Source organism: Phocoena phocoena, chromosome 3, assembly GCF_963924675.1.
Source record: "Phocoena phocoena chromosome 3, mPhoPho1.1, whole genome shotgun sequence".
NCBI lineage: Eukaryota > Metazoa > Chordata > Mammalia > Artiodactyla > Phocoenidae > Phocoena > Phocoena phocoena.
In genome coordinates this window covers 145,395,289-145,419,452 of record NC_089221.1, presented here as the reverse complement: position 1 = coordinate 145,419,452, position 24,164 = coordinate 145,395,289, and the positions used below count along the sequence as shown (strand labels likewise).

Sequence of the window (24,164 nt, the reverse complement as noted above, 5' to 3'; positions counted from 1 at the left end):
GCAAAGTGATTCAGTCATGTGTGTGTCTGTGTGTATATATATATATATATATTCTTTTTCAGATTCTTTTCCCAGATAGGTTATTATAAAATATTAAGTATCGTTCCGTGTGCTATACAGTAGATCCTTGTTGTTTATCTATTTTATATATAGTAGTGTGTATATATTACTCCCAAATTCCTAATTTATCCCTCCCATGCACCTTTCCCCTTTGGTAACCATAAGTTTGTTTTCTATGCCTGTGAGTCTGTTTCTGTTTTGTAAATAAGTTCATTTATGTCATTTTTTTTAGATTCCACATATAAATGATAGCATATGATATTTTTCTTTCCCGGTCTGACGTACTTCACTTACAGTGATAATCTCTAGGTCCATCCATGTTGCTGCAATTGGGATTATTTCATTCTTTTTTATGGCTGAGTAGTATTCCATTGTATATATATATACCACATCTTTATCCATTCATCTACTGATGGACATTTAGCTTGCTTCCATGTCTTGGCTATTGTGAATAGCACTGCAATGAACACTAGGGCTGCAGTGAACATGTATCTTTTTGAGTTATGGTTTTCTCTGGATATATACCCAGGAGTGGGATTGCAGGATCATATGGCAGTCCTATTTTTAGTTTTTGAAGGAACCTCCAAACTGTTCTCCATAGTGGCTGTACCAAGTTACATACCCACCAACAGTATAGAAGGGTTCCCTTTTCTCCACACCCTCTCCAGCATTTATTATTTGTGAACTTTTCAATGATGGCCATTCTGACTGGTGTGAGGTGATACTTCATCATAGTTTTGATTCGCACTTCTCTAATAATTAGCAACGTTGAGAATATTTTCATGTGCCTTTTGGCCATCTGTATGTCTTCTTTGGAGAAATGTCTATTTAGATCTTCTGCCCATTTTTTGGTTGGGTTATTTGTATTTTTGATATTGAACTGTATGAGCTGTTTGTGTACTTTTGAGATTAACCCCTTGTCAGTTCCATCATATGCAAATATTTTCTCCCATTCTGTGGGTTTTCTTTCTATTTTGTTTATGGTTTCCCTTGCTGAGCAAAAGCTTTTAAGTTGAATTAGGTCTCATTTGTTTATTTTTGGGTTTATTTTCATTACCCTAGGAGACTGCTCCAAAAAGATATTGCTGCTATTTATGTCAGAGTGTTCTGCCTATGTTTTCGTCTAGGAGTTTTAAGGTATCCAGTCTTAAACTTCAGTCTTCAATCCATTTTGAGTTTATTTTTCGGTATAGTGCTAGAGAATGTTCTAATTTCATTTTTTTTACAAGTGGCTCCAGTTTTCCCAGCACCACTTACTTAAGAGACTGTCTTTTCTCCACTGTATATTCTTGTCTCCTTTCTTGTAGATGAATTGACCATAGGTACGTGGGTTTATCTCTGAGCTTTCTATCATGTTCCACTGATCTATAAGTCTGTCTTTGTGCTGGTAGAATACTGTTTTGATGACTATAGCTTTGTAGTATAGTCTGAACTGGAGTCTGATGGCTCCAGTTCCATTTTTCTTTCTTAAGGTTGTTTTGCTATTCAGGAGCTTTTGTGTTTCCATACAAATTTTTAAATTTTTTGTTCTACTTCTGTGAAAAATGCCATTTGTAATTTGATAGGGAATGCACTGAATCTGCAGATTGCTTTGGTTAGTATATTCATTTTCACAAATTTGATTCTTCCAATCCAAGAACATGGTATATCTCTCCATCTGTTTGTCTCATCTTTGATTTCTTCAGTCAGCATCTTATAGTTTTTGGAGTACAGGTCTTCTGTCTCCTTAGGTAGGTTTATTCCTAGGTTTTTGTTTTTGTTTTTTTTTTTTTGATCCAGCTGGTGTAATTTATTTATTTACATCTTTATTGGAGTATAATTGCTTTACAATGGTGTGTTAGTTTCTGCTTTATAACAAAGTGAATCAGTTACACATATACATATGTTCCTATATCTCTTCCCTCTTGCATCACGCTCCCTCCCACTCTCCCTATCCCACCCCTCCAGGAGGTCACACAGCACTGAGCTGATCTCCCTGTGCTATGCGGCTGCTTCCCACTAGCTATCTACCTTACGTATAGTAGTGTATATATGTCCATGCCTCTCTCTCGCTTTGTCACAGCTTACCCGTCCCCCTCCCCATATCCTCAAGTCCATTCTCTAGTAGGTCTGTGTCTTTATTCCTGTCTTACCCCTAGGTTCTTCATGACATTTTTTTTTCTTAAATTCCATATACATGTGTTAGCATACGGTATTTGTCTTTCTCTTTCTGACTGACTTCACTCTGTATGACAGACTCTAGGTCTATCCACCTCATTACAAATAGCTCAATTTCATTTCTTTTTATGGCTGAGTAATATTCCATTGTGTATATGTGCCACATCTTCTTTATCCATTCAACCGATGATGGACACTTAGGTTGTTTCCATCTCTGGGCTATTGTAAATAGAGCTGCAGTGAACGTTTTGGTACATGACTCTTTTTGAATTATGGTTTTCTCAGGGTATATGCCCAGTAGTGGGATTGCTGGGTCATATGGTAGTTCTATCTGTAGTTTTTTAAGGAACCTCCATACTGTTCTCCACAGTGGCTGGATCAATTTACATTCCCACCAACACTGCAAGAGAGTTCCCTTTTCTCCACACCCTCTCCAGCATTTATTGTTTCTAGATTTTTTGATAATGGCCATTCTGACTGGTGTGAGATGATACCTCATTGTAGTTTTGATTTGTATTTCTCTAATGATTAATGAAGTTGAGCATTCTTTCATGTGTTTGTTGGCAGTCTGTATATCTTCTTTGGAGAAATGTCTATTTAGGTCTTCTGCCCATTTTTGGATTGGGTTGTTTGTTTTTTTGTTATTGAGCTGCATGAGCTGCTTGTAAATTTTGGAGATTAATCCTTTGTCAGTTGCTTCATTTGCAAATATTTTCTCCCATTCTAAGGGTTGTCCTTTGGTCTTGTTTATGGTTTCCTTTGCTGTGCAAAAGCTTTGAAATTTCATTAGGTCCCATTTGTTTATTTTTGTTTTTATTTCCATTTCTCTAGGAGGTGGGTCAAAAAGGATCTTGCTGTGATTTATGTCATAGAGTGTTCTGCCTATGTTTTCCTCTAAGAGTTTTTTTTTTTTTTTTTTTTTTGCGGGCCCAGCCGCTCCGTGGCATGTGGGATCCTCCCGGACTGGGGCACAAACCCATGTCCCCTGCATCGGCAGGCGGACTCCCAACCATTGCCCCACCAGGGAAGCCCCCTCTAAGAGTTTGATAGTTTCCGGCCTTACATTTAGGTCTTTAATGCATTTTGAGCTTATTTTTGTGTATGGTGTTAAGGAGTGATCTAATCTCATACTTTTACATGTACCTGTCCAGTTTTCACAGCACCACTTATTGAAGAGGCTGTCCTTTCTCCACTGTACATTCCTGCCTCCTTTATCAAAGATAAGGTGACCAGATGTGCGTGGGTTTATCTCTGGGCTTTCTATCCTGTTCCATTGATCTATCTTTCTGTTTGTGTGCCAGTACCATACTGTCTTGATTACTGTACCTTTGTAGTATAGTCTGAAGTCAGGGAGCCTGATTCCCCCAGCTCCGTTTTTCGTTCTCAAGGTTGCTTTGGCTATTCGGGGTCTTTTGTGTTTCCATACAAATTGTGAAATTTTTTGTTCTAGTTCTGTGAAAAATGCCAGTGGTAGTTTGATAGGGATTGCATTAAAGCTGTAGATTGCTTTGGGTAGTAGAGTCATTTTCACAATGTTGATTCTTCCAATCCAAGGACATGGTATATCTCTCTATCTATCATCTTTAATTTCTTTCATCAGTGTCTTATAATTTTCTGCATATAGGTCTTTTAACTCCTGAGGTAGGTTTATTCCTAGATATTTTATTCTTTTTGTTGCAGTGGTAAATGGGAGTGTTTTCTTGATTTCACTTTCAGATTTTTCATCATTAGTGTATAGGAATGCCAGAGATTTCTGTGCATTAATTTTGTATACTGCTACTTTACCAAATTCATTGATTACCTCTAGTAGTTTTCTGGTAGCATCTTTAGGATTCTTTTTTTTTTTTTTTTCAGTATGCGGGCCTCTCACTGTTGTGGCCTCTCCCGGTGTAGAGCACAGGCTCCGGACGCACAGGCTCAGCAGCCATGGCTCATGGGCCTAGCCGCTCCACAGCACATGGGATCTTCCCAGACCGGGGCACAAACCCATGTCCCCTGCATCAGCAGGTGGACTCTCAACCACTGCGCCACCAGGGAAGCCCTAGGATTCTTAATGTATAGTATCATGTCATCTGCAAACAGTGACAGCTTTACTTCTTCTTTTCTCATTTGGGTTCCTTTTATTTCCTTTTCTTCTCTGATTGCTGTGGCTAAAACTTCCAAAACTATGTTGAATACAGTGGTGAGAGTGGGTATACCTTGTCTTCTTCCTGATCTTAGTGGAAATGCTTTCAGTTTTTCACCATTGAGGACGATGTTGGCTGTGGGTTTGTCATATATGGCCTTTATTATGTTGAGGAAAGTTCTCTCTATGCCTACTTTCTGCAGGGTTTTTATCATAACTGGGTGTTGAATTTTGTCAAAAACTTTCTCTGCATCTACTGAGATGACCATATGGTTTTTCTCCTCAATTTGTTAATATGGTTTATCACATTGATTGTTTTGCGTATATTGAAGAATCCTTGCATTCCTGGAATAAACCCCACTTGATCATGGTGTATGATCCTTTTAATGTGTTGTTGGATTCTGTTTGCTAGTATTTTGTTGAGGATTTTTGCATCTATGTTCATCAGTGATATTGGCCTGTAGTTTTCTTTCTTTGTGACATCCTTTTCTGGTTTTGGTATCAAGGTGATGGTGGCCTCGTAGAATGAGTTTGGGAGTGTTCCTCCCTCTGCTATAGTTTGGAAGAGTTTGAGAAGGATAGGTGTTAGCTCTTCTCTAAATGTTTGATAGAATTCACCTGTGAAGCCATCTGGTCCTGGGCTTTTGTTTGCTGGCAGATTTTTAATCACAGTTTCAATTTCAGTGCTTGTGATTGGTCTGTTCATATTTTCTATTTCTTCCTGGTTCAGTCTTGGCAGGTTGTGCATTTCTAAGAATTTGTCCATTTCTTCCAGGTTGTCCATTTTATTGGCATAGAGTTGCTTGTAGTAATCTCTCATGGTCTTTTGTATTTCTGCAGTGTCAGTTGTTACTTCTCCTTTTTCATTTCTAATTCTATTGATTTGAGTCTTCTCCCTTTTTTTCTTGATGAGTCTGGCTAATGGTTTATCAATTTTGTTTATCTTCTCAAAGAAGCAGCTTTTAATTTTACTGATCTTTGCTATCGTTTCCTTCATTTCTTTTTCATTTTTTTCTGATGCGATCTTTATGATTTCTTTCCTTCTGCTAACTTTGGGGGTTTTATTGTTCTTCTTCTCTAATTGCTTTAGGTGCAAAGTTAGGTTGTTTATTCGAGATGTTTCCTGTTTCTTAAGGTAGGATTGTATTGCTATAAACTTCCCTCTTAGAACTGCTTTTGCTGCATCCCATAGGTTTTGGGCCGTCGTGTCTCCACTGTCATTTGTTTCTAGGTATTTTTTGATTTCCTCTTTGATTTCTTCAGTGATCACTTCGTTATTAAGTAGTGTATTGTTTAGCCTCCATGTGTTTGTATTTTTTACAGATCTTTTCCTGTAATTGATATCTAGTCTTATAGCGTTGTGGTCAGAAAAGATACTTGAAACAATTTCAATGTTCTTATATTTACCATGACTTGATTTGTGACCCAAGATATGATCTATCCTGGAGAATGTTCCATGAGCACTTGAGAAAAATGTGTATTCTGTTGTTTTTGGATAGAATGTCCTATAAATATCAGTTAAGTCCATCTTGTTTAATGTATCATTTAAAGCTTGTGTTTCCTTATTTATTTTCATTTTGGATGATCTGTCCATTGGTGAAAGTGGGGTGTTCAAGTCCCCTACTATGCATGTGTTACTGTCCATTTCCCCTTTTATGGCTGTTAGTATTTGCCTTATGTATTGAGGTGCTCCTATGTTAGGTGCATAAATATTTACACTTGTTATATCTTCTTCTTGGATTGATCCCTTGATCATTATGTAGTGTCCTTCTTTGTCTCTTCTAATAGTCTTTATTTTAAAGTCTATTTTGTCTCATATGAGAATTGTTACTCCAGCTTTCTTTTGGTTTCCATTTGCATGAAATATCTATTTCCATCCCCTTACTTTCAATCTGTATGTGTCCCTAGGTCTGAAGTGGGTCTCTTGTAGACAGCAAATATATGGGTCTTGTTTTTGTATCCATTCAGCCAATCGGTGTCTTTTGGTGGGAGCATTTAGTCCATTCAAATTTAAGGTAAGTATTGATATGTATGTTCCTATTCCCATTTTCTTAACTGTTTTGGGTTCGTTATTGTAGGTCTTTTCCTTCTCTTGTGTTTCTTGCCTAGAGAAGTTCCTTTAGCAGTTGTTGTAAGGCTGGTTTGGTGGTGCTGAACTCTCTCATTTTTTGCTTGTCTGTAAAGGTTTTAATTTCTCCATCAAATCTGCATGAGATCCTTGCTGGGTAGAGTAATCTTGGTTGCAGGTTTTTCTCCTTCATCACTTTAAATATGTCCTGCCAGTCCCTTCTAGCTTGCAGTTTCTGTGAAAGATCAGCAGTTAACCTTATGGGGACCCTTGTATGTTATTTGTTGTTTTTCCCTTGCTGCTTTTAATATGTTTTCTTTGTATTTAATTTTTGAGAGTTTGATTAATATGTGTCTTGGCGCATTTCTCCTTGGATTTATCCTGTATGGGACTCTCTGTGCTTCCTGGACTTGATTAACTATTTCCTTTCCCATATTGGGGAAGTTTTCAGCTATAATCTCTTCAAATATTTTCTCAGTCCCTTTCTTTTTCTCTTCTTCTTCTGGAACCCCTATAATTCGAATGTTAGTGCGTTTAATGTTGTCCCAGAGGTCTCTGAGACTGTCCTCAGTTCTTTTCATTCTTTTTTCTTTATTCTGCTCTGCAGTAGTTATTTCCCCTATTTTATCTTCCAAGTCACTTATCCGTTCTTCTGCCTCAGTTATTCTGCTATTGATCCCATCTAGAGTATTTTTAATTTCATTTATTGTGTTCATCGTTGTTTCATCTTTAGTTCTAGGTCCTTGTTAAATGTTCCTTGCATTTTGTCTATTCTATTTCCAAGATTTTAGATCATCTTTACTATCATTATTCTGAAGTCTTTTTCAGATGGACTGCCCATTTCCTCTTCATTTGTTAGATCTGGTGGGTTTTTATCTTGCTCCTTCATCTGCTGTGTGTTTTTCTGTCTTCTCATTTTGCTTATCTTACTGTGTTTGGGGTCTCCTTTTAGCAGGCTGCAGGTTCGTAGTTCCCGTTGTTTTTTTTTTTTTTTTTTTTTTGCGGTACGCGGGCCTCTCATTGTTGTGGCCTCTCTCTTTGCGGAGCACAGGCTCCGGACGCGCAGGCTCAGCGGCCATGGCTCACGGGCCTAGCCGCTCTGCGGCATGTGGGATCTTCCCGGACCGGGGCACGAACCCGCGTCCCCTGCATCGGCAGGCGGACTCTCAACCACTGCGCCACCAGGGAAGCCCGTTCCCGTTGTTTTTGGTGTCTGTCCCCAGTGGCTAAGGTTGGTTAAGTGCGTTGTGTAGGCTTCCTGGTGGAGGGGACTAGTGCCTGTGTTCTGGTGGATGAGGCTGGATCTTGTTTTTCTGGTTGACAGAAATTGCGGTATGTAGGCCTCTCACTGTTGTGGCCTCTCCTGTTGCGGAGCACAGGCTCCGGATGCACAGGTTCAGCAGCCATGGCTCACAGGCCCAGCTGCTCCGCAGCATGTGGGATCTTCCCGGACCGGGGCACAAACCCGTGTCCCCTGCATCGGCAGGTGGACTCTCAACGACTGCACCACCAGGGAAGCCCTATTCCTAGGTATTTTATTCTTTTTAATGTGATGGTAAATGGGATTATTCCCTTAATTTCTCTCTATGATCTTTTGCTGTTAGTGTATAGAAATGCCACAGACTTCTGTGTATTAATTTTGTATCCTGCAACTTTACTGAATTCACTGATGAGCTCTAGTAGATTTCTGGTAGTGTCTTTAGGGTTTTCTATGTATAGTATCATGTCACCTGCAAACAGTGACAGTTTTACTTCTTTTCCAATTTGGGTCCCTTTTCTTTTTCTTCTCTGATTGCTGTGGCTATCTATGTTGAATCAAATTGGTGAAAGGGACTTCCCTGGAGGTCCAGTGGTTAGTATGCCACACTTCCACTGCAGGGGACGTGGGTTCAGTCCCTGGTCAGGAACTAAGATCCTGCATGTCATGCTATGTGGCCAAAAAAAAAAAAAAAAAAGAAATAGAAGAAAAAAAGTGGTGAGAGTGGACATTCTTGTCCCTGATCTTAGAAGAAATGCTTTCAGCCTTTCACCATTGAGTCTGATGTTAGCTGTGGGTTTGTCACATATGGTGTTTATTATGTTGAGGCCCCTATAGGTTTCCTCTATGTCCACTTTCTAGACAGCTTTTATCATAAGTAGGTTTTAAATTTTTTCAGAAGCTTTCTCTGTATCTTCTGAGATGATCATATGGTTTTTATTCTTCAGTTTGTTAATGTGGTGTATCACACTGATCGATTTGCAGATACTGAAAACTCCTTGCACCCCTGGGATAAATGCCACTTGATCATGGTGGGATTTATCCCACCATGTATCATGGTGTATGATACTTTCAGTGTATTGTTGGATTCAGTTTGCTAGTATATTGTTGAGGATTTTTGCATCTGTGTTCATCAGTGATATTGGTTTGTGATTTTCTTTTTTTGTGGTTTATTTGTCTGGTTTTGGTATCAGGGTGATGGTGGCCTCATAGAATGAGGTTGGAAGTGTTCTTTCCTCTGCAATATTTCGGAATAGTTTCAGAAAGATAGGTGTTAACTCTTCTCTAAATGTTTTGTAGGATTTGCCTGTGAAACCGTCTCAACTTGGGCTTTTGTTTTTTTGGGTTTTTTTAATCACAGATTCAATTTCAGTACTTGTAATTGGTCTGTTCAAATTTTCTATATCTTCCAGGTTCGATCTTGGGAGATTGTACCTTTCTGAGAATTTCTACATTTGTTCCAGGTTGTCCATTTTATTGGCATATAGTTGCCTGCAGTAGTCTCTTACGGTGCTTTGTATTTTTGTCATGTCAGTTGTAACTTCTTTTTCATTTTTGATTTTTTTAAATATAAATTTATTTTTTTTTGGCTGCACTGGGTCTTCGTTGCTGCGCATGAGCTTTCTCTAGTTGTGGTGAGCAGGAGCTACTCTTCGTTGCAGCATGTGGGCTTCTCACAATAGTGTCTTCTATTGTTGCAGAGCACGGGCTCTAGGCGCACAGGCTTCAATAGTTGTGGCAGGCAGGCTCAGTAGTTGTGGCACATGGGCTTAGTTGCTCCGTGGCATGTGGGATCTTCCTGGACCAGGGCTCGAACCCATATCCCCTTCATTGGCAGGTGGATTCTTTTTTTTTTTTAACTTATTTATTTTTGGCTGCATTGGGTCTTTGTTGTTGTGTATGGGCTTTCTCTAATTGTGGCAAGTGGGGGGCTACTCTTCGTTGCGGTGCACGGGCTTCTCACTGCAGTAGCTTCTCTTGTTGTGGAGCACGGGCTCTAGGTACGTGGGTTTCAGTAGTTGTGGCACGTGGGCTCAGTAGTTGTGGCTTGCGGGCTCTAGAGCTCAGGCTCAGTAGTTGTGGCGCACAGGCTTAGTTGCTCCACAGCATGTGGGATCTTCCTGGGTCAGGACTCGAACCCAGGTCCCTTGTATTGGCAGGTGGATTCTTAACCACTGCGCCACCAGGGAAGCCTGGCATGTGGATTCTTAACCACTGTGCCACCTGGGAAGCCCCCATTTCTGAGTTTGATTTGGGCCCTCTCCCTTTTTTTACTTGAAGAGTCTTGCTGAAGGTTTATCAATTTTGTTTTTCTTTTCAAAGAACCAGCTTTTAGGGCTTCCCTGGTGGCGCAGTGGTTGAGAGTCCGCCTGCCGATGCAGGGGACACGGGTTCGTGCCCCGGTCCGGGAAGATCCCACATGCCGCGGAGCGGCTGGGCCCGTGAGCCATGGCCGCTGAGCCTGCGCGTCCGGAGCCTGTGCTCCGCAACGGGAGAGGCCACAACAGTGAGAGGCCCGCATACAGCAAAAAAAAAAAAAAAAAAAAAGAACCAGCTTTTAGTTTCATTGATCTTTTCTATTCTTATTGTCTGTTTCATTTATTTCTCCTCTGATCTTTATGATTTCTTTCCTTCTACTAACTTTGGTTTCATTTGTTCTTTCTCTATTTGCTTTAGGTGTAAGGTTAGGTTGTTTGCGATATTTCTTGTTTTCTGAGGTAAACCTGTATCGCTATAAACTTCCCTCTTAGAACTGCATTCCATAGGTTTGTTGCATTTCATAGGTTTGGGATCATAGTGCTTTTCTTTTCTGTTGTCTCTAGGTATTTTTTGATTTCTTCAGTGATCCATTTTTTTTAATAGGTCTTTATTGGAGTATAATTGCTTCACAATACTGTTAGTTTCTGTTGTACACCAAAGTGAAACAGCCATATGCACACGTATGTACCCGTATCCCCTCCCTCTTGAGTCTCCCTCTCACCACTCTAGGTCATCGCAAAGCACTGAGCTGATCTCCCTGTGCTATGCTGCTGCTTCCCACTAACTATTTTACATTCGGTAGTATATATATGTCAATGCTACTCTCACTTCCTCCTCCCACCCGTTTCCTCAAGTCCATTCTCTATGTCTACATCTTTATTCCTGCCCTGCAACTAGGTTCATCAGTACTTTTTTTTTTTTTTAGATTCCATATATATGCATTAGCATACAGTATTTTTCTCTTTCTGACTTACTTCACTCTGTATGACAGACTCTAGGTCCATCCATCTCACTACAAATAACTCAATTTCGTAACTTTTTAAGGCTCAGTAATATTCCATCATATATATGTGCCACATCTTCTTTATCCATTCATCTGTCAATGGACATTTAGGTTGGCTCCATGTCCTGACAATTGTAAACAGTGCTGCAATGAACATTGTGGTACATGACTCTTTTTGAATTATGGTTTTCTCAGGGTATGTGCCCAGCAGTGGGATTGCTGGGTCATTTAGTAGTTCTATTTTTAGTTTTTTAAGGAACCTCTGTATTGTATTCCATAGTGGTCGTATCAATTTATATTCCCACCAACAGTGCAGGAGTGTGCCCTTTTCACCACACCCTTTCCAGAATTTATTTGTAGATTTTTTGAAAATGGCCATTCTGACCAGCGTGAGGTGATACTTCACTGTAGTTTTGATTTGCATTTCTCTAATAACTAGTGATGTTGAACATCTGTTCATGTGCCTCTTGGCCATCTGTATGTCTTCCTTGGTGAAATGTCTCTTTAGGTCTTCTGCCCATTTTTGAACTGGATTGTTTGTTTTTTGAAATTGAGCTCCATGAGTTTTTTGTATATTTTGGAGATTATTCCTTTTTCTGTTGTTTCATTTGCAAATATTTTCTCCCATTCTGAGGGTTGTCTTTTTGTCTTGCTTATGGTTTCCTTTGCTGTGCAAAAGCTTTTAAGTTTAATTAAGTCACTTTTTTTGTTTTTGTTTTTATTTCCGTTACTCTAGAAGGTGGGTCAAAAAAAGCTTGCCGTGGTTTATGTCAAAGTGTATTCTTCCTATGTTTTCCTCTAAGAGTTTTATAGTGTTTGGTCTTACATTTAGGTCTTTAATCCATTTTGAGTTTAGTTTTGCGTATGATGTTAGGGAGTGTTCTAGTTTCATTCTTTTACATGTAGCTGTCCAGTTTTCCCAGCACTACTTACAGAAGAGGCTGTCTTTTCTCCATTGTATGTTCTTGCCTCCTTTGTCATAAATTTGGTGACCATATGTATGTGGGTTTATCTCTGGGCATTCTATCCTGTACCATTGATCTATATTTCTGATTTTGTGCCAGTACCACACTGTCTTGATTACTGTAGCTTTGTGGTATAGTTTGAAGTCGGGGAGCCTGATTCCTCCAACTCTGTTTTTCTTTCTCAAGATTCTTTGGCTATTCGGGGTCTACTGTGTTTCCATACGAATTGTAAAAGTTTTTGTTCTAACACTGTGAAGAGTGCCATTGGTAGTTTGATAGGGATTGCATTGAATCTGTAGATTGCTTTGGTAGTATAGTCATTTTCACAGTACTGCTTCTTCCAATCCAAGAACATGGTATATTTCTCCATCTGTTCATGTCATCTTTGATTTCTTTCATCAGTATTTTATAATTTTCTGAGTACAAGTCTTTCACCTCCTTAGGCAGGTTTATTCTTAGGTATTTTATTCCTTTTGTTGCAATGGTAAATCGGAGTGTTTCCTTAATTTCTCTTTCTGATTTTTCGTGTTGGTGTATAGGAATGCCAGAGATTTCTTGTGCATTAATTTTGTATCCTGCAACCTTACCAAATTCATTGATTAGTTCTAGTAGTTTTCTGGTGGCATCTTTAGGATTCTCTATGTATAGTATCATGTCATCTGCAAACAGTGAGACTTTTACTTCTTCTTTTCCAATTATATTCCTTTTATTTCTTTTTCTTCTCTGATTGCCATGGCTAGGACTTCCAAAACTATGTTGAATAAGAGTGGTGAGACTGGACATCCTTGTCTGGTTCCTGATCTTAGAGGAAAATGCTTTCAGTTTTTCACCATTGAGTATGATGCTTGCTGTGGCTTTGTCATATATGACCTTTATTATGTTGAGTAGGTTCTATGCCCACTTTCTGGAGGGTTTTTTTAATCATAAATGGGTGTTGAATCTTGTCAAAAGCTTTTTCTGCATCTATTGAGATGATCATATGGTTTTTCTTCTTCAATTTGTTAATATTGTGTATCACATTGATTGATTTGCATATATTGAAGAATCCTTGCATCCCTGGGATAAATCCCACTTGATCGTGGTGTATGATCCTTTTAATGTGTTGTTGGATTCTGTTTGCTAGTATTTTGTTAAGGATTTTTGCATCTCTGTTCATTAGTGATATTGGTCTATAATTTTCTTTTTTGGTGATATCTTTTTCTGGCTTTGGTATCACGGTGATGGTGGCTTCATAGAATGAATTTGGGAGTGTTTCACCTTCTGCAATTTTTTGGAAGAGTTTGAGAAGGATCGGTGTTAGCTCTTCTCTAAATGTTTGATAGAATTTGCCTGTGAAGCCATTTGATAGAATTTGCCTGTGAAGCCATCTGGCCCAAGACATTTGTTTGTTGGAAGATTTTTAATTATGGTTTCAATTTCATTACTTGTGATAGGTCTGTTTATATTTTCTAATTCTTCCTGGTTCAGTCTTGGAAAATTGTACCTTTCCAAGAATTTGTCCATTTCTTCGTGGTTGTCCATTATATTGGCATATAGTTGTTTGTAGTAGTCTCTTATAACCCTTTGTATTTCTGCAGTGTCAGTTGTGATTTCTCCTTTTTCATATCTAGTTTTATTGATTTGCATCCTCTCCCTTTTTTTCTTGATGAGTCTGGCTAAGGGTTTATCAATTTTCTTTATCTTCTCATACAACCAGCTTTTAGTTTTATTGATCTTTCCTATTGTTTTCTTTGTTTCTATTTCATTTATTTCTGCTGTGATCCTTATGATTTCTTTCCTTCTACTCACTCTGGGTTTTCTTTGTTCTTCTTTCTCTAGCTGTTTTTTTTTTTTTTTTTTTTGCGGTACGCGGGCCTCTCACTGTTGTGGCCTCTCCCGTTGCGGAGCACAGGCTCTGGACGCGCAGGCTCAGCGGCCACGGCTCACGGGCCCAGCCGCTCCGTGGCATGTGGGATCCTCCCGGACCGGGGCACGAACCCGTGTCCCCTGCATCGGCAGGCGGACTCTCAACCACTGTGCCACCAGGAAAGCCCCTCTCTAGCTGTTTTAAGTGTAGGCTTAGATTGTTTGAGATGTTTCTTGTTTCTTGAGGTGAGATTGAATTGCTATAAACTTCCCTGTTAGAACTGCTTTTGCTGAGTGCCATACGTTTTGGGTAGTCATGTTTTCATTGTCATTTGTTTCTATGTATTTTTTTTATTCCTTCTTTGATTTCTTCAGTGATCTCTTGGTTATTTAGTAGTGCACTGTTTAGCCTCCATGTATTTGTGTTTTCCACAGTTTTTTTCCTGTAATTGATTTCCAATCTCATAGCATTGTGGTCAGAAAAGATGCTTGAAACAATTTCAATTTTCTTAAATTTTTCGAGGCTTGATTTGTGACCCAAGATGTGATCTATCCTGGAGAATGTTCTGTGTGCACTTGAGAAGAAAGTGTATTCTGCCACTTTTGGGTGGAATGTTCTATAAATATCAATTAAATCTATGTGGTCTGTTGTGTCACTTAAAGCTTGTGTTTCCTTATTAATTTTCTGTCTGGATGATCTGTCCATTGGTGTGAGGCGTTAACGTCCCCCGCTATAATTGTGTTTCTGTTGATTTCCCCTTTTATAGCTCTTAGCATTTGCCTTATATATTGAGGTGCTCCTATGTTGGGTGCATAAACATTTATTATTGTTATTTCTTCTTGGATTGATCCTTTGATCATTGTGTAGCATCCCTCATTATCTCTTATAAGAGTCTTTATTTTAAAGTCTATTTTATCTGATACAAGTATTGCTACTCCAGGTTTCTTTTGATTTCCTTTTGCATGGAATATCTTTTTCCATCCCTTCACTTTCAATCTGTATGTGTCCCTAGGTCTGAAGTGGGTCTCTTGTAGACAGCATATACATGGGTCTTGTTTTTGTATCTATTCAGCCAGTCTTTGTCTTTAGGTTAGGGCATTTAATCCATTCACATTCAAGGTTATTATTGACATATATGTTCCTATTACCATTTTCTTAATTGTTTGGGGTTTGTTTTTGTGGGTCTTTTTCTTCTCTTGTGTTTCCTGCCTAGAGGAGTTTCTTTAGCATTTGTTGTAAAGCTGGTTTGGTGGTGAATTCTTTTAGCTTTTGCTTGTCTGAAAAGCTTTTGATTTTTTCATCAAATCTGAATGCGATCCTGGCTGGGTAGCGTAATCTTGGTTGTAGGTTTTTCTCTTTCATCACTTTAAGTATATCCTGCCACTGCCTTCTGGCCTTCAGAGCTTCTGCTGAAAAATCAGCTGATAACCTTATGGGGATTCCTTTGTATGTTATTTTTTGTTTTTCCCTTGCTGCTTTTAATATTTTTTCTTTGAATTTAATTTTTGTTAGTTTCATTAATGTGTGTCTTGGTGTGTTTTTCATAGGGTTTATCCTGTATGGGACTCTCTGTGCTTCTTGGACTTAGGTGACTATTTCCTTTCCCATGTTAGGGAAGTTTTCAACTATAATCTCTTCAAATATTTTCTCAGACCCTTTCTTTTTCTCTCTGTCTTCTGGGACCCCTACATTCGAATGTTGTTGCATTTAGTGTTGTCCCAGAGGTCTCTGAGACTGTCTTCAATTCTTTTCATTCTTTTTTCTTTATTCTGCTCCTTGGCAGTTATTTCCCCCATTCTGTCCTCCAGCTCACTTATTAATTCTTCTGCCTGTGTTTCCTTATTGATTTTCTGGCTGGATCATCTGTCCATTGGTGTAAGAGGGGTAATGCAACTGATTTTTATATATTAATTTTGTGTCTAGCAACTTTACTGAATTTGTTAGTTCCAACAGTTTTTTAGTGGAAAGTTTAGGTTTTTCTATATATAACATCATGTCATCTGCAAATAGTGACAGTTCTACTTCTTACTTTCCAATGTGTATGCCTTTTTTTTTTTCTTTCCTAATTGCTCAGGCTGGGACTTCCAATACTTTGTTGAATATAAATGGCAAGAGTGGGCATCCTTGTCTTGTTTCTGATTTTGAAAGAAAAGCTTTCAGTTTTCACCACTGAATATAATGTTAGCTGTGGGCTTGTTATATATGGCCTTTATTTGGTTGAGTTTGTTCTATACCTATATTGTTAAGAGTTTTCATCATAAATGGATGTTGAATTTTGTCAAATGCTTTTTCTGCATTTATTGAGATGATCCCATGATTTTGCTCCTTCATGTTGTTAATTTGAATGTGTGATCTTGAGCCACTCTTGCCTCCCTGGAATATACCCCACTTAATCATGGTATATGACCTTTTTAATGTATTATTGAATTAGGTTTGCTAATATTTTATTAAGAATTTTTGCATCTACGTTCATCAGAGATATTGGTCTGTAATTTTCTTGTGGCATTCTTGTCTGGTTTTAGTATCAAGATGATGCTGACCTTGTAAAATGAGTTTGGAAGTGTTCCTTCCTATTTTTTGTAAGAGTCTGAGAAGGATTGTTGTTAAGCCTTCTTTAAATGTTTCATAGAATTCACCAGTGAACCCATCCAGTCCTAGACTTCTGTTTGTTGGGAGGTTTTTGACAGCAGATTCCATACCCTTAGAGGTATACTTCGTTTTACCGCACTTTGCTATATTGTGCTTCACAGATACTGTATTATTTACAAACTGAAGGTTTGTGGCAGCTCTGTGTCAAGTCTGTTGGTGCCATTTTTCCAACAGCATTTGCTCACTTCATGTCTGTGTGTCATGTTTTGATAATTCTCATAATATTTCAACCTTTTACAGTATTTATTATGGTGATCTGTGATCAGTGATCTTTGATGTTATTATTGCAGAAAGAGTATGCCTCCCTGAAGGCTCAGGTGACAGTCAGCATTTTTTAGCAATAATGTATTTTTAATTTAAGGTATGTAAATTGTTTTTTAGACAAAATGCTATTGCACCCTTAATAGAGTACACTGTAGTATAAACATAGCTTTTATGTGCACTGGGAAACCAGAAAATTCATGTGAATTGCTTCATCAGGTGGTCTGGAACTGAACCCACAGTATCTTATGTTGTTTGAAATTATTTCCAAATAAAAAACAAAACAAAATGCAAGGAATACGAGTCAAGTTCACAGCCCAGTGCAGGCTGTGGAAGGCACTCAGCAAATCCTCTGTCTCTCCCATTTCTCTCCTGCCCAGCGTGGAGACCGTGAATGACGGGCAGTTTCACAGTGTGGAGCTGGTGATGCTAAACCAGACCCTGAACCTGGTGGTGGACAAAGGAGCCCCTAAAAGCCTGGGGAAGCTCCAGAAGCAGCCAACAGTGGGCATCAACAGCCCCCTCTACCTTGGAGGTAAAGCCCCATCCCCTCCCACTCCAAACACCTCCACCTCCCACCTGCCCCCTATGCTCGGGCACCCACCCCCAGGCCAACTGGTGAGGCTCGCTGCTCTCAGCACCCACTGCCAAAGCTAATCAATGAAGGCTTCCTGGAGGAAGTGACAACCAAGCTGCTCCCTAAAATGTGAATAGTTAGCCAGATCATGAGGAAAGAGAAGAGGAAAGGAAAGAGAGCAGGGTTTCTTCTGAGAAACTACACGTTTTTTAGGGAGGATGGTGGAAGGTGAAGATGGAATGGGGAGGAAGGAGATGGACACAGGGGGCCCCTTCACATACAGGGGCTTCCCTCTGCTCTGCCACCCCCTCAGATGCTGTGAGTCTCAGCTGATGTATGTAGAGGAGTATGTTTGCCATTAAGGTCATTCAAAGGCCAAAGAGAGAAGGAGGCACCAGTCTGGCAGAGCATGGGCCTGAAACCCAGCCTTGGGCCAGTAGTTCTCAAAGGGTTATGTGCCAAAAAAAAAAAAAGGCATCAGAGCAGCTTATTCAACATGGAGGTTCCCAAGACTTCTCCCAAGGAGTCCACCTCTGAGGGCTGGAATTCGGGCGAGCAGGGTGGGCAGGGGAGTATCTTCAGGTCGCTGTCCTGGTGTCCCTCCCGCAGGCATCCCCACCTCCACAGGCCTCTCGGCCTTGCGCCAGGGCGTGGACCGGCCGCTGGGCGGCTTCCACGGCTGCATCCACGAGGTGCGCATCAACAACGAGCTGCAGGACTTCAAGGCCCTCCCGCCGCAGGCCCTGGGCGTCTCGCCGGGCTGCAAGTCCTGCAGCGTGTGCAGGCACGGCCTGTGCCGTGCCGTGGAGAAGGACAGCGTGGTGTGCGAGTGCCACCCAGGCTGGACAGGCCTGCTGTGCGACCAGGAGGCCCGCGACCCCTGCCTCGGCCACAGGTCGGTGTCCCTCCCCCTCTGCCCCGCCCGGGAAGTGGGCACTGATGGAAGCTGGAGAGACTGCAGTCAGACTGTAGACAGGGGCTGCTTAGAAGGTCAGGGGCTTAACACGTCCAAACAGCAGGTCTTGTTCAGAGGAGACATCAGTGTGCCAGAGCCTAGCTGAAAAACACTTGTCAAGTGGCCTTCAGAAGTCGAAAGGGGCACCCGTGTGCATGCACCTTGGCAAGTGGGTGCATTTCGGCCCGACTCGACTCCCCACTCAGTGGTACCCTATGAGGGCACCAGGGGTGTATAACCACGCACAGCTGAATCATTTCATGGCTCTGGCATTCATTATGCATCAAAATATTTACTGAGGGCCTACTATGTGTCAGGCCTTGTGCTAAAAATAGGAGACCCAGCATCCTCAGTGTTCAGAAATCTGAATCAGCCAGAGATAACACCAGAGCCATGTCTAGTAATTTGCTTGGCTGAACAAGCTGGGACATGATATTGTGGATCAGGAGTGAAGGATGCTATAAAGGGGTTGAGTTTCCTGGGTAGCTCTGGAGTGTGTGTGTGACTGTGAGTGTGTGTGTGTGTATGCGTTTGACTCTGTAACGAATATGTCTACAATGAACCCTGCCTCTGAATGTCATCCCAGTACAGAGAATGCTGCAGCACAATTAAGAATCCAGGCTTTGGCATCAGTTTCTCCAGCTATGAGATGTGGATAAGACTATCTACGGCACAGGACAGCAGAGGAGAGGGGATTGTAGAAAATAAGACTGATGCTAGGTGTAAAGCACTTACCCCACCGCCTGGCACAGAGCAAGTGGTAGCTGGTGGTAGAGACAGTAGTAATCATGTTATCAATTAAGATGGCAGAAGACTGCGTGGGTTCTGACGTCTGTGGGTACAACAGCCAGCCTCATCAGGCTCACAGCTGTCAGTGTCATTGGACGATGCTCACAGCCTCCAGCTGACTGATGCTCAGCCACTGGGCTGGTGGAGGGTGGACCGTGGGGTGGAGAAGGCCTAAGGTCCCACAGCTCCGTGTCCCTTAGTCCGGGCTGGGGTGGACAAAGGCAGCCTCCAGCTGCACTGACTGCCTGGTTCCCCTCTCATCCTCGCCTCTGCCCCCAGCTGCAGCCAGGGGAGATGCGTGGCAACTGGGACCTCATATGTGTGCAAGTGCGCCGAGGGCTACAGAGGGGCCTTGTGTGACCACAAGAATGACTCTGCCAACGCCTGCTCAGCCTTCAAGTGTCACCACGGGCAATGCCACGTCTCAGATCAAGGGGAGCCCTACTGCCTGTGCCAGCCCGGCTTTAGTGGGGAACACTGCGAACAAGGTGGGTCCACCGTGCGCATCGGTGTGGCGGGTTGGGGGGGAGAAACGACGGTGCCCGGGAAGGATGCGGGGGTCAGACTTGGACTCCACATTCAGATGACCTAAGTTCCAGTTCTGGCTGAGCCACTTAGAGGCTGCATGACCTTCATTAAGTTACTTTCTGAGCCTCAAATTCCGTCATGTTGAATATGGGGGGGCAACACCATAACTCCCTGTATCAGTTATCCATTGCTGTATAACAAATTAGCACCAACACATAGCAGTTCAAAACCACACTAAACATGCTCCATCCCACACGGTTCCCGTGGTTCAAGCATTCAGAAACGGCTTAGCTGGATAGTTCCAGCTGGGGTCTCTGGAGGTTGCAAACCGCCAGGACTGTGTGAGCAGTCGTCTGGGTTGTTCTTTCTCTCCTCTCCCCTCCCCTCCTTTTCTAATTGCCGGCCCTGGAGCTGCCAGAGTGGCCCTCTGACCAGCACCACTGACTCACCTGGGAGCTTATTAGAAATATAGATGCTCAGTCCCAGCCCAGACCTTCTGAATCAGAACCTGCTTTAACAAGAGCCCTCGCTGGTTCTTAATCACATTAACATTTCCGACGTGGCTCTGCAGTCTCCTCCCAAACCTCATGCCATTATTGGGTCAACAAAAGACAGTTCCTTGGTCTGATCCCATTTCAAAAACATCAAATCACTTACCTCTCTTAGTGACCCCTTTAGTGTATTAATTTGGAGGTAAGTGCAAAAAAGGAAAATTGAAATTAAATTATATTCCAGCTGAAATGGTTCTGTCTCACCTTGGAGGTTTTTCTCCTGCATGGAAACTGAGAAGTCTTCGTCTTCCTTCCTGCCACCAGAATCCTGGGCAGGCCACCTCCTGTCGCTAGAGGACTCTTTCACATTTTATACCTTGTTGAAATACCATTCTTAACCAATTTGGTAAATAATGTATTCTGAAATAATCTCAGATCTAACAGAAAAATTGCCAGAATATAAACAGCGTTCCCATCCCCTTCAACTGGACAGCCCAACTGTTAACATGCTGCCGAGTGTGCGTTCTCCCTGCCCCGCACATCACACACACCTATTGTCATTAGGCTTCTTTTGATCCCGTTAACAATCACATAATTTTAAAAACCTATATCAAGCTTAACAAAATGCACATCACATTAACCACCTAAAACTTTAAACTGCATAAAGCCCTTTTGCATTCACAATCCCTGTGATGCTCGTAACAGCCCCTGAAAAAGCAGGAAGAACCAGGACATGTGTCACCATTTTCCGGACAAGGAAACTGAGGCTCAGGGATGACAAGGCTCAGGGATCCAAGGCTGTGTGGCCGAGGATCCTAGCCCTGAATCCATCACTCTCTCAGTGCCTTGCTCCAGATGCTTTCCCAATGTACTGAGGACAGTAGTGGGGGTCAAGGTGAAGAGTTGGGTCAGGGACCAGAGGATCAAGCAGATCCAGGGGTCCCCTCCCCTCTCCTCATTTCTACAACTTGTGGAAAAGCTCGCACGTGCGCGCGCACACACACACACACCCTGCCCCCAGACTCTTCGGCTGACTACTGTTACTCTTTCAGATCTCAACTCCAGCATCACTTCCCAGAGACAATCTCTGGCCCCTGGGCTAGTCAGCCTCCTTTGCCATGTATTTTGTATAAACACATCCCGTTTCTTCGTAGCATGCACCTCAGTTTATCATTACAAATGTATTTATTTAAATGACACTGTAATTAGTGTCTAGACTCTACACCAGCGGAGACAGGCTACTGAGAGTGGTGGGGACTGGGGCAAACTGGAGATCTCCTGCCCCGTCTAAAGCCCACGGCTTCAGCCCATCATTGCCTTGCAGGGATGCAGACTCAGCTTTGCCAGAGCCCCTGGTTTTCAAAGAAACCAGATATCCCAATGTTCAGATGCAATCTCCTGGCATTGTGGTTTTTTCTTTTTTTAATGTTGGCATTTAATTTGGTTTCTAAGCGTCTGTGGCACAAGCAACATAGGTCTGGGATGGGATTTAGCCCTCAGTCCCCCAATCTGCCACATCTAGTTTGATCTTTAAGTTCCTTGAAGGAAAGGACCAAGCCTGCTCTTGTCACCCTGCTATCCTCAGGGCTTAGTTTTAAACCTAGTATAGAGGCTGGCACAGAAAGGCACTTAGTATTTGTGGAAGAGTGAGATGGGTTATGGCAGGGTGGGCGGGGAGACGGATGGATGAGTGAATGAGTAAGTACGCACGGGCTTCGGCCCACGAGTGTCTCAGAGCAGCCTACCCTGGACAGCCCTCTCCAGCCCCAATGCCCTGCCCTTACCTCTTCCGCCCTCTGCAGAGACTCCATGCCTGGGGGGGGTAGTCCGAGAGGTGATCCGCCGCCAGAAAGGTTATGCCTCGTGTGCCACGGCCTCCAAGGTGCCCTTAATGGAATGTCACGGGGGCTGCGGTCCCCAGTGCTGCCAGCCCACCCGTAGCAAGCGGCGGAAATACGTGTTCCAGTGCACAGACGGCTCCTCGTTCGTGGAAGAGGTGGAGAGACATTTAGAGTGCGGCTGCCGCCCGTGTTCCTAAGGCCCCCCGCAGCCCTTCCGCCTCCCGGACTCCAGCCGGGTGGGTGGGGACGGCCACGTGGGACCCCCCCCACGAGATTCGCAGTGAAGCAGTAGAAGCTGGAAAGGAAGCAAAAGAAGAGAATATTAAGTATATTGTAAAATAAACAAAAAATAGAACTTATTTTTATTATGGAAAGTGACTATTTTCATCTCTTATTATATAAATATATCACACCATCTGAGTATATGTACCATATAGTGAGTTATTTTTACCGACCTTTTTGTTCTGTGTTGTGTATTTGTCGTGTTTTTATAAACAGCTGTTAAAAGTTTTAAGAAAAAAGGCTAATAAAAATGTTTTAAAACGAAAGGATGAGCATAAAGAAGTGATAGCCTGAGAAGGAAAGAGGAGGTTTATACGTCTAGGAAACAAACACTGTCGTCATTAGGTCGGCAGAAACCAGAACCTGCTTACTGAGCTCAGGAAACAGAACGAGAAGAGGAAAAGAGCAAAGGAAAAGGTTTTTCTTTGTTTCTTCCGATTTTTAATGACTTTTCCTTCCCTACAAGTACCCAGCTTTTCAGTCCTGGTTGCCGAAGCCCAGGATGCCCAGTTCTTCCAGGAAACGCCGCTGAGCACTGGCCTCTGACTGACTCTCCCTGGGACCCAAAGCATCGGCCGCCGCCCATGTGCTCCAGGCCCCTGCAGGGTCTGAGCCCACTGCAAACCCCCTCCCCATCCTGGCTGCCGCTGTTTTGCCAAATCTGAAAACAGCTGCCCTTCTCCTGCCCCTCCCCAGGAAGGCAGTCCCCCTGCTGCTCCTCCAGGAACGCAGGGGTCACCCATCTCCTCAAGCCCCAGCACTGGCCCTTCCACTGGAAGTTCTGAACCACTCTCCTCCCTCAGCCAACCTCGTACTGGGAGGCGACACTAGGAGAGCAGGCAGCCCGGCTCACTGGCAAGTTCTGGGAGGCTCCTGCCATGGGGTAGCTAGGCCTCTGACACCTAAACCTCCAGGCCTCCGTCATGATGACGAAGACCCCTTGCCCGTCTGTACCGCTTTTCCGTGCATATCCACACTGCACCTTATTCTCTCCGTGCGACCCCTGCCCCCGGCGAAAGGAAGCGATATAACCCCATTTCGTAGGTAAGGAAATTGAGGCCTCGCTCCAGCCCTGTAACTCTCCCTACGCCACATCTCTGATAAGTGAACGAGCCAAGCCTAGAGCCTAGACTCAAAACTCTAGATTCCTTCTCCAGAACAGCATAAACACAGGAGATGCGGGCAGTTCAAGTTCATCAGAGAACCCCTACCAGAAAAGGAAACGGTTTTTTCTGCTATTTTTCCTGCTCTCATTCTGCCTTGTTCGTTCCTTGTTCTACCTCCTTGGTATCCAGAAAGATTCTAGACTGGGGGACTTACGTATCAGGGGGTGTGAGCCAGGGCAGCCTGTCTAGCCCAGACTCCACTCCAGGAACTGCCAGCCCTCCTGAAGGGGACTTGCCCCTGCCTCTTCCCCACCCTCGTCTGCCCCTTTCCACCGCAGTCAGGCTAGGGCAGACGGTCCAGGGACTCAGCAGCTCACACCGACCCCCGTCTTGCACCCATTGCTCCCATTGCAGGAGCCTCCCCTGCAGAAGAGTCAGGGAGGAGAGTGTAGGGCCCAGTGGACCATCCAGCTCTGAGCATCCCCAGAGCAGCCCAGTGGTTCTCTGAGGACTGATGGCGAGCCAAAGGCTCAAAGAATCAAGAAGGGAGAAAGAAAAGAAGACGGAGGAACAAAAGGCAAGTGGCAGATAGGAAGGCAAGGAGGGAGGGAGGGAAGGAAGGAAGGAAGGAGGGAGAAGAGAGAGAGAAGGAAGGGAGGGAGGAAGGAGGGAGGGAGGGATGGAGGGAGAAGAGAGAAGGAAGGGAGGGAGGAAGGAAGGAAGGAGGGAAAACGGAAGGAAGGGGGAAGGAGAGAGGAACAACAAAAAGGCATGAAGAGAGAGAGGGAGGGATAAGAGGAATTTACTGTAAAATATATAAATTATATGTACTATACATATACATCACATTCCAGGTACTTACTGTACCTTATGATGACTGTTTCAAATATTAATGGCTGACTGACTTAGTACTTACTACATTATACATTAGGTACCATTCTAAT

General features: G+C 42.7%; 1 protein-coding gene across 3 annotated transcripts in view; it reads left to right on the top strand.

Moving 5' to 3' along the window:
• SLIT3 (slit guidance ligand 3) overlaps window positions 1-22,380 on the top strand; it is a 611,339-nt gene extending 588,959 nt beyond the window's left edge. For 2 of the 3 annotated variants that reach the window (XM_065875017.1, XM_065875015.1), the window contains exons 33-36: window positions 17,032-17,186; window positions 17,838-18,123; window positions 19,252-19,460; window positions 21,794-22,029. In XM_065875017.1, the coding sequence (XP_065731089.1) occupies window positions 17,032-17,186; window positions 17,838-18,123; window positions 19,252-19,460; window positions 21,794-22,029 (886 nt within the window). Of the gene's footprint in view, window positions 1-17,031; window positions 17,187-17,837; window positions 18,124-19,251; window positions 19,461-21,793 lie in introns of all 3 variants that reach the window. The other variant, XM_065875016.1, reaches the window with a different exon arrangement.
• Window positions 22,381-24,164: the final 1,784 nt, after the last annotated feature.